This window comes from Triticum urartu, chromosome 3A (genome assembly GCF_056163025.1).
Source record: "Triticum urartu cultivar PI428250 chromosome 3A, HENAU_Tu73, whole genome shotgun sequence".
Taxonomy (NCBI): Eukaryota; Viridiplantae; Streptophyta; class Magnoliopsida; order Poales; family Poaceae; genus Triticum; species Triticum urartu.
This window is the reverse complement of record NC_141875.1, coordinates 77,959,974-77,973,469: the sequence shown is the minus strand read 5'-3', so window position 1 is coordinate 77,973,469 and position 13,496 is coordinate 77,959,974. Positions and strand designations below refer to the sequence as shown.

Here is a 13,496-nt window from a genome sequence, read left to right as displayed (position 1 = left end):
TATACAATGGAGGGATACCCCGATACCAAGATGATATGGAGGTTATCGTCCTTGGCGATGATGAGTGGCGATGATCTTGATGGAGATACCAAGATGATGGAGACTCGTCCCTAAGTAGCCGATACACCTTAGGAAACGGAAAAACCGCGAACTCAAAATCTCAAACGTCAAATGTCAAATGGTGGTAGCGGGAAAGCGGTGGTGGTTGCGGAAGCTCAATGGGATTGCGGAAATGCAATGATGGGTTTTGCGAGTAGGCAATGCGGAAATGGAGGGTGAGGTGGTGGACTATACACGGTGTCGGAGTTGGAAGCACGGTCCCTAAGTAGCCGAAACACCTTAGGAGACACAACTCACAACACTAACAAAATTGGGTTAAGTTGGGGTGGTGGAAGTGTATGGTGGGCAAGCCTATGCAGAAGTTATGGTGGTGGTTGATGAAGAAGCGACTGTCCCTAAGTAGCCTAAACACCTTAGGAGACTCAATCACAACTCAAACAACCTCAAATACTATGGGGGACAAAATTGATTAGGTTGCGGAAGTCGGTGGTGGTTATGCGGAGGTTGTGGTGGAAGCCCTAGGCAAAGATGCCAAAGTTACAAAACATTTGATGGAGTCAAATGGCGATGGTAGTATTTTTGTGGGAAGGGGGATGTCAAGTGCTTTTCAACGAGCTAAAGAACGCGAAAAACGGACTCCAGATGAATTAGTTATGGACAAAACGGTGAAACGGAACTGGCTGAGTTGCCAGGGGCCGGATATCCGGGGGTCAGTGTACAGAACCGTGCAGATTTTGCGCTCCAGGAGCCAGATGTCCGGCTTGGGCCCGGATGTCCGGCACGACGATTCCAGATCTCGTTTGGGGTGGAAATTTTGGAATTGGGGGCGGAAATTGATAATTTTGGGGGCAAAATTGGAGAGATTTTGTGGATGGAAATTGGGGAAAAGTGGATGAAAAGATAGATCTACCTGCAACACACGAAATCCGCGGATCGAATCCAACAAAACTTCATCAAACAAAACAAATCACAAAAAAATGGGGGCTATTTTTGTGGGGAATTTTTGAATTAGGGACAAAATCAATAAAAACTAGGCTAGCAACACAACGGGGAGGCTCCAAAATCGTGATCAACGTGGCTCTTGATACCAATATGATGTAGGGTGGGGACCCTAGGGGCCGATCTTTCACGAAAGGAGCGGATCCTGCGAAGAACACGAGGAGGGAAACGAGGGGAAAATCACAAGGGGAGCACAAGAGAACACTCAAACCAACAAGTATGATCACACATGCGCTAGATCCATGAACACAAAGGAAGATACAAGATCCAAAGTCAACAACGGATGATACATAGGGTAACCGGTTCTTCTCCATGAGGAGGTCTTGATGGGGCCGCCCAAGAGGGGGTCTTGATGTCCTTCTCCGCAAGGAGGTCTTGAATCCAAAGGGATCTTCTCCGAAGAGGGGCCGCGGTCTCTCTCATGGAGTAGATCCGATGTGGATGAGCAATGCTCTATCTCTAAATATGAGCTAAACCAATGCTAACCCTAAAACGTAGGTGGAGGGAGAGTATATATAGTCTAAGGGGCGAAGGGGTACATGGGCCACGGCCCAGGTGCGCTGCATGCAGGCAGGGGCGGATGTCCGGGCATCGGGCCAGATGTCCAGGCCTTCCCGAGACGCCGGATGTCCGGGCGCTGGGGCCGGATGTCCGGGCTCGCAGTGTCCAGCCTTGTTGCTCTCTGGAATGGCGGGGTCCGGATTTCCGGGCTGGAGGCCGGATGTCCGGGAGCTCGAGACGCGCCGGATGTCCGGGCTGGTCGCCGGATGTTCGGGCCCTATAGACTTGGCCACTGGCTCCTTTGCTGCTGGTGACACTTCCAGGGGCCGGATGTCCGGGTCCTGGGAGCTGTCTCCGTCTTCTTCCATCGTCGCTTCCATGCTTCCCTCGCGGATGGTGTAGTTGTTCCTTGGCGCTTGCACTCCTCCCCGTCGTCCGTAGTGTTTCGACAATACCTATGCATGCACATGAGAGGTGTGTCAAGTAGTATACCATCCTCGAAGGGGTCAAGTGAGCACGTGTAAAGGAGATGATTCACCTTTGGGTATGTCAAGTAGATGTCGCACGTGTCACTCGCCAAACGAACTCCATAGGATGCTCCACATCAAAAAGTCATTCCCTATGCCTCAGTCATAGGTTCTATAAAGTATTCTATGTTGTGTACCAGACCTATTGTGTACCTCACCTTAAGTTTGTCAAGAGGGTACAATAGTGATCCAGGAGCGGATCACTGGACAGCGGTCAAAAATATCCTTAGTGGAATAAGGAAATGTTTCTCGGTTATGGAGGTGACAAAGAGTTCATCGTTAAAGTTACATCGATGCAAGCTTTGACGCCGATCTGGATGAATCAAAGTCTCGATCTAGATACATATCGAAAGTGGGAGCAATTAGCTAGAGTAGCTCCGTGCAAAGCATTGTAGACATAGAAAATTTGCAAAATTCATACGGCTCTGAATGTGGCAGACCCGTTGACTAAATTTCTCTCACAAGCAAAACATGATCACTCTTTGGGTGTTAATCACATAGCGATGTGAACTAGATTATTGACTCTAGTAAACCCTTTGGGTGTTAGTCACATGGATATGTGAACTAATCACATAAAGATGTGAACTATTGGTGTTAAATCACATGACGATGTGAACTAGATTATTGACTCTAATGCAAGTGGGAGACTGAAGGAAATATGCCCTAGAGGCAATAATAAAGTTGTTATTTATATTTCCTTATATCATGATAAATGTTTATTGTTCATGCTAGAATTGTATTAACCGGAAACTTAGTACATGGATGACAAATGTATGTAAAGAGACTTGCCGGTAATGAGATTGAACTTACGGGATGTTGCATTACGGAACGAGTAAAGAGACTTGCCGGTAACGAGATTGAACTAGGTATTGAGGTACCGACGATCGAATCTCGGGCAAGTAACATACCGATGACAAAGGGAACAACATATACCGTTATGCGGTTTGACCAATAAAGATCTTCATAGAATATGTAGGAACCAATATGAGCATCCCGGTTCCGCTATTAGTTATTGAACGGAGATGAGTCTCGGTCATGTCTACATAGTTCTCGAACCCGTAGGGTCCGCACGCTTAACGTTCGGTGACGATCGGTATTATGAGTTTATGTGTTTTGGTGTACCGAAGGTAGTTCGAAGTCCCGGATTTGATCACGGACATGACGAGGAGTCTTGAAATGGTCGAGACGTAAAAATCGATATACTGGAAGCCTATATTTGGACATCGGAATGATTCCGAATGGTTCGGGCATTTTTCCGAAGTACCGGGAGGTTACCGGAACACCCCGGAAAGTATATGGGCCTTATTGGGTCTTAGTGGAATAGAGGAGAGGGAAGGGAAAGGAGGGAGGCACACCCCCCAATCCGAATTGGGAGGGGGGCCGGCCCCCCTTTCCTTCCTCCCTCTGTCCTCCTTCCTTCCTCTCCTACTCCTACTTGCAAGGGCTCCTACTTCTATTAGGAAAGAGGAGGAATCATACTCCTGAAGGGAGTAGGACTCCCTCAGGGCGTGCCATAAAGAGGGTCGGCCCTTCCCTTCCTTCACTCCTTTATATACGGGGGAGGAGGACACCCCATGGACACACAAATTGATCAGTTGATCTTTTAGCCGTGTGCGGTATCCCCCTCCACCATAACCCACCTCGATTATATCGTAGCGGTGCTTAGACGAAGCCCTGTTTCGGTAGCAACATCATCACCGTCATCACGCCGTCGTGCTGACGAAAATCTCCCACGAAGCTCTACTGGATCGTGAGTTTGCGGGACGTCATCGAGCTAAATATGTGCAGATCGTGGAGGTGCCGTACATTTGGTACTAGGATTAGTCAATCGTAAAGACGTACGACTACATCAAACGCGTTGTCATAACGCTTCCGCTTACGGTCTACAAGAATATATAGACGATACGCTCCCCTCTTGTTGCTATACATCACCATGATCATTCCCCAACATAGTCAAAGAGAATTTTGGGACGCTGAAACTGAGAGAGTATGTATAAACGTAATGCTTAATTATCTAGTGTCAAAAACGTTTTACAGTATGAGACGGAGGGAGTACCAATCTATCTTCTACTCTAAAATTCTGATTATATACGTAGTAAAAACCACCACAAACAGACACCTTTCAACCATGGGCGAATTAACTGACTTCCATTGAAATCCAGTGGCTCTGTTTTTCATTTCAGACAGGGGACTTATGTCCACTCAAATTTGATTTTGGGATCCAAACAAATATTTTGAAAAAACAAAAAGATGATTTAGAATTATTTGAAGTTGTGTGCACCCCCAAGATTAAAGAGACACTTCAAGTTAGTACAAACTTGAGTCACTTATTTTGAGCCGGTAAGTTTGAAACAAAGTTGATGACATTTCAGAAATTTCATTGAAATTGTGCACTGAAATCGAAAACTAGTCACACAACACTCTCGAACACCATACGAGCAGAGATAGAAAACACAAGACACATCACGCATCTCAGGAAACTCACTCCCTAAGCATCGATCACTAGTTCACTACCCACTCAGCAGCTTCGATCCGGCGTGCAGGCAAAGGACCACTCTCTGGTTCGGTCGTCCCATCCATGCATCTCTCAGGCGACCTGGACCTGGATGGTCTTGGGCTTCTTGGGCTCTGGCGGCGGCAGCTTCTGCACGGAGACGGTGAGCACGCCGTCGCGGCAAACGGCGGAGACCTTCTCCATGTCGGCGTTGTCGGGGAGCACGAACTTGCGCATCAGCTTGCCCATGCGGCGCTCCATCCGCAGGTACCTGGCGTCCTCCTTCTCCTCCCTCCGCCGCTCGCCGCTGATCACTAGCACCCGCTCGTCCTCCACCTGCACCTTGATGTCGCCGGACCCCAGCCCCGGCATGTCCACCACGAACGCGTACGCGCCCGGCAGCTCCTTCACGTCGGCCGGGGTGGCCGCCATGGCGCGCGCGTCTCGGACGTAGGCACGCGTCGGCGTCGGGCCCTGCTTCTCGCCGGCGGCGTTGCCGGGCCCGCCGGCCTCGCCGTCGGGAATGTCCAGCAGGTGCTGCAGCGCCGCCATCAGCGGGGTCTCCAGCCCGAACATCCTGCCCTCCATTCTCGCTCGCTGCTGACCTCCGAGCTCGATCGGTCGGTCTCCTCGGATTGGACTGCGTTGGATTGTCTGCTGATTTTTTAATTTTTTTTGTGGAATGCCTTGGTGATGATGCGACGGGAGGAGGAGGGAGTTTATATCGGTGACGTGGGGCGGGGAGTCCGGATTCTGGAAGGTGACGGAAGCTTCTGAAACTTGGTGGAACGCGCGGGATGCGGCGACGCGGAAAGTTCCAGAGCTCCATCACGGTCTTTCTTTAGGAGCAGAGACATTTTCCTTTCACTTTTATTTTTGGAAAGATGATCCGTTCTCCAGAAACTTCTCCAATCCTCCCGTGCATATCTGCGATCACTGCTGGTTTGTGTCGAATTCAGGGACTAGGAGCATCGCAACATGGTCAGGAACAAACTCGGATAAATGTCAGTCACCTCAAAATAACGAAGATGTGTAGTAACAAAGATTTAGGGCAAGACAATGCTCCACACTCTTCGTGTATATACAAATAATAAAAGCACAAACAATTTTTTTTTATTCCGGATGCCGTGGTAAGATCTCAATTGTTTCTTTCTCTTTTAAAAAAGTTTATCAAAATTGTAAGCCGAAAAGCACAAAAAATGGCAGAAACCAAGTCACTGATATTTACAGGTTACAGGATCAAATATCTCAGATCGACCATCATGAAGCCTGCGCCGACTTCCCGGTGCTGCGCCCTCTGAACCCAACCACGCTCAGCTTACTTCCCACCTTATTCAGAGCATCCCCCTTCCCACCCTCCGGCCTGGCTCTGCTGCTCTTCCCGGCCTTCTCGCCGCCCTTGCTGCTCCCAGCTCTCACCGGCTTGGCCTTTCTGGCCTCTGCCAGCCTGGCCTTCGGCGGGTTCTTAGACGGCGAGTGCTTCCTGGACGAAGATGGCTGGCTCTTGGTCGACGACCGCTTTCTGGTCGAAGTTGTGTCCTTGACGGCGACCTTTGGTGACCTTCTCGACAGTGTGACTCCCCTTTTGTTACCCTTCTGGCTAGCAACTCTCGGAGCATCTGAACTCCTTGCCGACCTACCCCTCGGAGCATCTGAACTCCTTGCCGACCTTGCAGAAGTCCTTCCCTTGGTGCTTGGGTTTTGAGAGTTGGCGGAATCCCTCCTGACATTGCTAGTCGTCAGCGATTCTAAGCTCTCGTTTTTCTTCATGGCATCCTCGATCCTTGTCGCTAAACCCACATCTTTCTTTGCGACAAGGCTTGTAACTTTCCCTGCATCAGGCGGGAAATGACAATACGTGAGTATCAGCATGAAAGGTGGAAACACGTAGTACCTGCTTCTTTACCCAAAGACTACCCAGTTACAAGTACAGTTCACAGTTACAAGTACAGTTCACAAATCTGTCAGATTGCCACAAATAACATATCTTTGTTTGACCATCTCCCATCATCTCATTTCTAAAAAATACTAAAAAAAAAACTGCAGACCATTGTCCGATATAATACACTAAAATCAGAAGTTCCTACTAACTGCTGCCATCTCTTTCTCTAGATTTGCAAATCATGATTAGACTCGGCTAACATTTAGATGATTAGTATATCTGATTACTGCATGCAAACTGAAATAAGAATTTTAAGAATTCACAGCAGAGCATGCATGCAAATTTTATACGTATTACGTATGTAAGGTTAAGAGAGTTCATAGTGTGTGCAGTGGCTCCCATACAACAAATGAAAACGATTATGTGTCTGTTCCAGGTTACAGCAAAGAAGTGATTAATACCTTTGGCTCCCATACGCGCTGTTCTCCCTGTTCTGTGGAGATAATCAATCTGTAGTGCCAAAAATTTCTAGAATAAGAATCCTTGAGATTTTTGTGAATTTATTCACAGCAGAAATTAAAGAAATATGCAACTAAGACGTACAGAGTTTTTTGGGAAGTCAAACATGATGACATGGTCAACCTCCAGGTCTAGTCCTCTAGCTGCCAGATCAGTGCAGACTAATGTTGGGCAATCACCCTCTTCATTCCGGAACTTGTTTAGGTTCTCAACTCTACAAAAAGTTAAAGCTAGAAACAGTCAGCATAATTCAAGTAAAGTTTTGCAAATTTTCTTCTTCTTTGTGGATAGCTTGGTAAATACTCCATCCGTTCACAAATATAAGATGTTGTAACATTTTTCTGAATTGGATGTATATAGACAGGGGATTGGATCTTTTGCCCCACTTTACATGGGGTTTGATGATTTGCCCGAGCATTGTCTCAATGACTAGTGGCCCCGGCCCCACCCATTATTCTCGGGGCAAATTATCAAAGTTAGAAGTAAACTGGGGCAAAAGATCCAATTTCTCATATATAGACATGTTTTAATGTGTTTGTTCACTCATTTCAGTCCGTATGTGGTCCACATTAAAATATCCAAAACATCTTACATTTGTGAATTGAGGGAGTAGTTATTAGCAGCCTAATCAAGCTATAACAAGATCATAAGAATAGTAACCACCGAACACACACATTCTTATTACCAAAAAAAAAAAACTGTACACATTAGGTCATAAAATTAAGGCAGTTGGTATACTACCACCATAACTACACAAATGGCTTTAAATAGAAACTTGATGTGTTATCCCAGAATCAAATTTTGTTGTCTTACTGACCATATCAGTGAAATTCGCCTATACAAACTTAAGCGCACTCTGATCTTGTGCTTCTATGATGTATGTGTGGTGATGTATTTACTGAAAAAGATCAATATCATAAGGCATGATCGGCATATAATTAGGCAGTCAGGCCAGTGACTAATATGATCTTGAAAATTTCAAATCAAATGATTGTACTCACTGCATCCCCATCGAAGGTGAACACAGGAAATTGGGAGTTGGGACAGTTACCAAGTTACATTAGATCTATCCTCTACATTTTGTTAAAAATTATATCGTAAGGCAGGAACATGTTAGGCAACTGACAGACCTCTCCTCCGCAGGGACCTCTCCGTGGTAGTTCACAGTAGATATATGATTTTCAGTAAGAAAATGGTCCACCGCACGACTTGAATTCAAAGTGTTGCAAAACACCATAACTTTGTTTCCTTTTGCTAAGCTTGGCTCAAGAACCTGCAAGAACAAAATCCTTTAGTATCCCGTGCATTTGGCATAATACAGAGCAGGGAGTTGCCATCAAGTGTACACTACTGATTTCGGAGCAAAAATTCAAGAAAGTGAAGACGTGAGATCTTGAAAAATAATTTTGAAACAAAGATACACATCACAGGTCTGTTTATCTTAACTCTTGTTTTGGGCTTTTGGCTATGTCCTCTATGTGTCTTTTGAACATTAACCCAAGCCACAGATGCCATCACAAAGTGTGCTTTGTGTTTGCACGAAGAAGTTATTTTTATGAGTTGATCTATGGAAATTGAGTTTATAGGGCAGGATTAGCTCGTGAGGATTAGGTTGATGCTTAAACAAGAGAGGGCACGGCAAAATGCGTGAACAATCCTATTAGTTACTTGCTTGCTTCGACAGACTACCCCCTATGGGTTTCCATAGTACCAAGTTCAACTCATCTCTAGGACTCATAACTGAGTACAGCTAATTAATATAACTCTCATACCTAGGATTTTTAACAGAGTAAGGCTTGTTTAAATAAAAAGGGTTAATCCTGATTGGCTAACCGACTCCGATTGACTTAGAGACTGAGCTGTTCATAATCCAATTAAAGGAGGATTATAAATGGATAGATGTCTTCGATTTCCACTGGAGATTGGGAATCGATGGACTTTCATTAGGATCTATTTTATTGACAGGATTTATCACTACTTTAGCTACTTTAGCAGCTTGGCCAATTACATGGAATTCGTGATTATTCTATTTCCTGATGCTCGCAATGTATAGTGGTTAAATAGGATTGTTTTCTTCGCAAGACCTTTTACTCTTTTTTTTTATCATGTGGGAGTTAGAATTAATTCCTGTTTACTTACTTTTATCCATGTGGGGGGGGGGGGGGGGGGGGGGGGGGGAAGAGGCGTCTATATTCGGCTACAAAGTTTATTTTGTATACTGATGACTCAGTCCCTTGTGGCAGGTGGTAGAGTGAGGCTCCCTTGTGGGCCCCTCTGGTGCCCAAAGCACAAAATGGTTCTATCCTGACTGACAAGTGCAGGCCACAGGTCCAAGAAGCCAAGGTGTTTTTTTAACAGAAGTTTGATCACCTAAGTGATCAAACTCTCCAGATACAGTATCATATGTACTATACTTGATTAAATGACATTTATGATATCGAGTAGCCAATTGTTAACTCCATTAAACTGTACCAAGAACAAGATAGATAAGCAAATGGAGAATTTAATGGACATTACTCCAGCTTGCACCAGGACAAATGCGTGCACTTATGCGCATACAAAGAGGACGGGGGGAGAAACAGAGTTCAATAACCTGCAGGAGAGCCTCGAGTTTGTTTTCTGAACCAGAAAGTTTGATGAAGTCATGTCGTGCAGTTGCAATTCTCTTTTGAAAGGTTGATGTCCGTAAGTGCTCAATACCTTCGAACTCCTCATCAATCAGCTTTTGTACTCCCTGAAGTAGAAGGGTGGTCAATAAAGGATATTAAAGGTTCACAAATCATGCATAGGAAAATACTAAGGCCTTGAGCATCTGTAATATATAATCTGGAATAGCTGAGAAGATGGTTCTTGAGAAAAATAGGAGAAGTTTGTTTTAGAATACTACATGCAAGATCTTTGAAGGTAAGACAACAGCATATCATTTATTTATTAAGATAGATAGGATTTGCTGGACGCCTGATTAGAATAATACCTTGGTCATGGTAGCAGACACCAATATGGTTTGGAACCCTTGATCACCAGGCTTTGAAGCACGATTCTTCAAAGGAGCAAGAAACTTCCGTATGTCTTCTCCAAACCCTTGGTCAAACATTGTATCTGCCTCATCCAGAACCTGCAATGCAGATAAATGAAACTCATTCCAAGTGATAAACTATGGCATCAGCAAAAAAAATGCAGGGTAGTAATTCTTTGCCCATAACTCAGGAACACACCAGATATTTAATATCGCCATAAACGATATTGCCCTCCTTTATATGATCAAGGATCCTTCCAGGTGTGCCAACAACCATGTCAACAGGCATGTTCAAAGAATCTTCCTGGGGTTTTAGACGGGTGCCTCCACTAACCATCGTTGACCGAAAACGTGCATGATGACTTATGGACTTTGCAACACGGAAGACCTGTCATTTGAGATTATCACATAAACGACAGTCAATAACACAGATATCAAATCATAGTTCAAAATAATAATATTTTGAAAGTGCTGCTTACCTGCTCGGTCAGCTCTCTTGTTGGGCATAAAACTACAGCTCTTGGCCGCCTTGGCTTCATTGACATACCCAGTGTCGCTTCATCATGACGCAGTAGCTACATAAATCACAGACCTACCATGGTTACTGAACCTTCTGGTTAGAACTTAGAAAGAATATCTTAATTCACAGACCATAATCGGTTGAAGATGTACGCAAATTTAAATATGGTGAGAGAAAACGCTCATTTCGCCTGATTGGACTCTACCATTCCTTTATTTTATTTTTATGAAAAATAGATCCAGGGCATGAGCCTGACTGCCAAAGGAGGAGGGGGTCTATGCAAGACTAAGCTAGACAGAGTCTCATTTCACAACTACCGCGAGATGCAGAGAGACCCACAGGGTTTTAAATATCCCTGAACCCCCGGCAACTTCCTATATATGACTAATCGATTTTTTTCTCTAAATCTTTAATTTTACCTAAACTTTATTGGAATTATTACAGGTTTTAGCTCAAACCATCTGTCTCATCCAGTTACTATTCTTAAACAACACCTTCCTTTTCTTTCGAGACCTATCAGCTAATTAGCCCCACTTGCACCCTAATCAAACACTAAACTCTTTCACTCTTGTAATGGTGTCTAATACTAAGCAGCGAGCATGAACGTTACATTGGCCCTCCTCTGTAATTTGGACGGTGCGCTGTCACTGGCTTGAAATAAGCCTCTCTGATATGAGTTACTCCCTCCTTCCATCTATATAGGGCCTAATGTGTTTTTCAAGATAGCCTTTGACTATTGACAAGATTAATAGCACATGAGATGTATACTATGAAAATTATATTATTGGAAGCTCCTTTGACATACAAATTTGAAGGTATGCTTTGTGTAAGTTGCATGTCATATATTATTGCTTTAACGTTTGGTCAAAGTTAGCCTCGAAAAACGCATTAGGACCTATATAGATGGAAGGAGGGAGTATGCATAGTTCTCTTACTCGATCATGAAATTATGACACGCTCTATGAATTGTTTTGCTCTCGCTTGGAAATGGAACAAAATGCACCCGGGTTCACTAGACATATGCCGCAATATTGCCCCTTACAACGCGGTTTTTTGTTCTAGTTATTAGTAACATCGGTGCAAATATACCTGCAGGCACATATCTCGCTAATGTGAAAAGATGGGTCGGTCCAAGTACCTGAACGAGAGGCAGCAAGTAGGCGAGCGTCTTCCCGGAGCCGGTGTGCGAGCCAAGGACGACACTGGTGCCGGAGAGCACGGCGGGCACGCCGACGCACTGGATCTCGGTGGGCTTGGTGATGCCGGCCTCCCGCATCGCGGCCAGCACCTCCTCCTCGAGCCCGAGCTCCTCGAAGCTCTCCACCTCGACGCTCCTCTGCTGCTGCTGCTGCGGCGAGCCCCTCTCCCCGCCCCTGGCCCTCTCCCTCAGCGGCTTCGGGGGGCCGGGGGGCGAAGAGTCCTTCAGGTGGCGGAGGCGGAGGCGCTCGAGGAGGAGCTCGTGGCGGGGAGGGGGCGCGGGGGCGGCGAGGGCGGGCGAGGAAGGGGGGACGACGGTGGAGAGGGCGGCGCGGAGCACGCGGAGGCGGAGAGGGGAGGGGCGGGAGAGGAGCAGGCACCGCCCGGCGGCGGCCATCGCCATTGCGGTGGCGAGGGTTTAGATTGGAGGGGTTTTGCGAGAGGAGTGGGAGGGCGAGGGGAAGGGAAGGGGAGGTCGCGGCGGATAAGGAGCGCAAGCGCAGTGCGAGGTGAAGCAGTCTGCGGTGGGCCGGCGGCTGAGCGCCAAGCGGGTTTGCTGCTGATGAACGAAGGGTGCCGTCCGCCGCTGCCTCGACGTTTTTCACTACCACCAGTCCCGGTAAATCGAACCCCTAGAGTTTAGGGCAACTTCAATGTCGATCAACAAACCTTCCACAAATGTTTGGATTCGACGGTTCAAATATTTCGACCAACGTTAATTAAATTTGTCCGAATCAAAGTTTGAAATCCATCAAACCGGCATTAGACAAAAGGATTTGCGGGCGTTTGGACATCCGCCATGTAGAACTCACATAATAAGAACCTATCCAAAACGAAGACGAAGCCTGCGCATTTGGACAATCTCATCATTGTTTTCACATGAAAGTCCTCCCTTTCCCACTGCCTCGGCCCCGATCGCTGTCGACCACTACTATTCCGACCCGATCCGTCATTTGGCCTTCGGCAAGATCCGATCTGCGGAACGCAACGACCAACACATCAAGGCGAAGGAGAGGGCGAGAGAGACGATGGTCGGTCAGGACGGAGTGCGTAAGCCAAAGCACAAAGTCAGGTCGGTGCCACCCGGGCAATCGCAATCCCGGTCCACCCCAGCTGAAGGCGTCCTAGTAGTACGCCGCCCATCAGCTTGGACTAGCCCGACACGCAACAGCAGCCCATCCTAGCCTCCTTCACCTCCAACCATTCAATGATGTTCAACGTTGACCTCAACACCGATTACGTGTTCACGGAGTCGTCGACGCTTGTTCGATCAAGGATGTCGACTGCGGAGCTCTCGTCCGTCGATGTTCGTCACTTCAGAATGTCTCAACCAAGCGCGATGACAGTAAAACGAGCAGTAGATGATGAACATGGTCCGCGGCGGAGGTGGCCATAAAGACAGACAAGTGGATGACTCCCAACCTGAGGAAAAGCCACAACCAGACACCCAATAGATGAACATGGATCCGGACGACTACTGGTCGTCGGGTGCCAACCCAAATAAGAAGAGGGGACATAATTTCTCCATCAAGGATAATGAATTGTTGTGTGAGGCGTGAGTGGCCACTAGTATTGATATGTTTCATGGCATTTATAGAGACATTAAAACTGCACACTTTCCCGGTTCTCTCAGGCCATTAACGTTTCCTGTCGTCTGATCATCAAATTTGTGAAAGATCGATTGTAACAGAACAAGAGAGTCGGACAAATGAATCGGGGTCATCTTTATTGATGATGAATACATCTATATATAGGGTTACAAAAGACACCAAGTGAAAAGG

At 46.4% G+C, this 13,496-nt stretch overlaps 2 protein-coding genes across 2 annotated transcripts; both read right to left on the bottom strand.

The window, feature by feature from the left end:
• Positions 1 to 4,448: 4,448 nt before the first annotated feature.
• On the bottom strand, positions 4,449 to 5,292 carry LOC125542956 (17.5 kDa class II heat shock protein). The gene has a single exon (XM_048706184.2). The coding sequence runs from the start codon at positions 5,167 to 5,169 to the stop codon at positions 4,675 to 4,677; it is 495 nt and encodes a 164-aa protein (XP_048562141.1). The 5' UTR covers positions 5,170 to 5,292; the 3' UTR covers positions 4,449 to 4,674.
• Positions 5,293 to 5,672: 380 nt separating this feature from the next.
• On the bottom strand, positions 5,673 to 12,283 carry RH39. The gene is made up of 9 exons (XM_087546441.1): positions 11,657 to 12,283; positions 10,478 to 10,573; positions 10,198 to 10,386; positions 9,957 to 10,097; positions 9,576 to 9,716; positions 8,113 to 8,255; positions 7,067 to 7,196; positions 6,925 to 6,973; positions 5,673 to 6,413 (listed from the first exon to the last, which is right to left on the bottom strand). Exons 1-9 carry the CDS (start codon positions 12,116 to 12,118, stop codon positions 5,842 to 5,844), a joined length of 1,923 nt encoding a protein of 640 aa, XP_087402567.1. The 5' UTR covers positions 12,119 to 12,283; the 3' UTR covers positions 5,673 to 5,841.
• Positions 12,284 to 13,496: the final 1,213 nt, after the last annotated feature.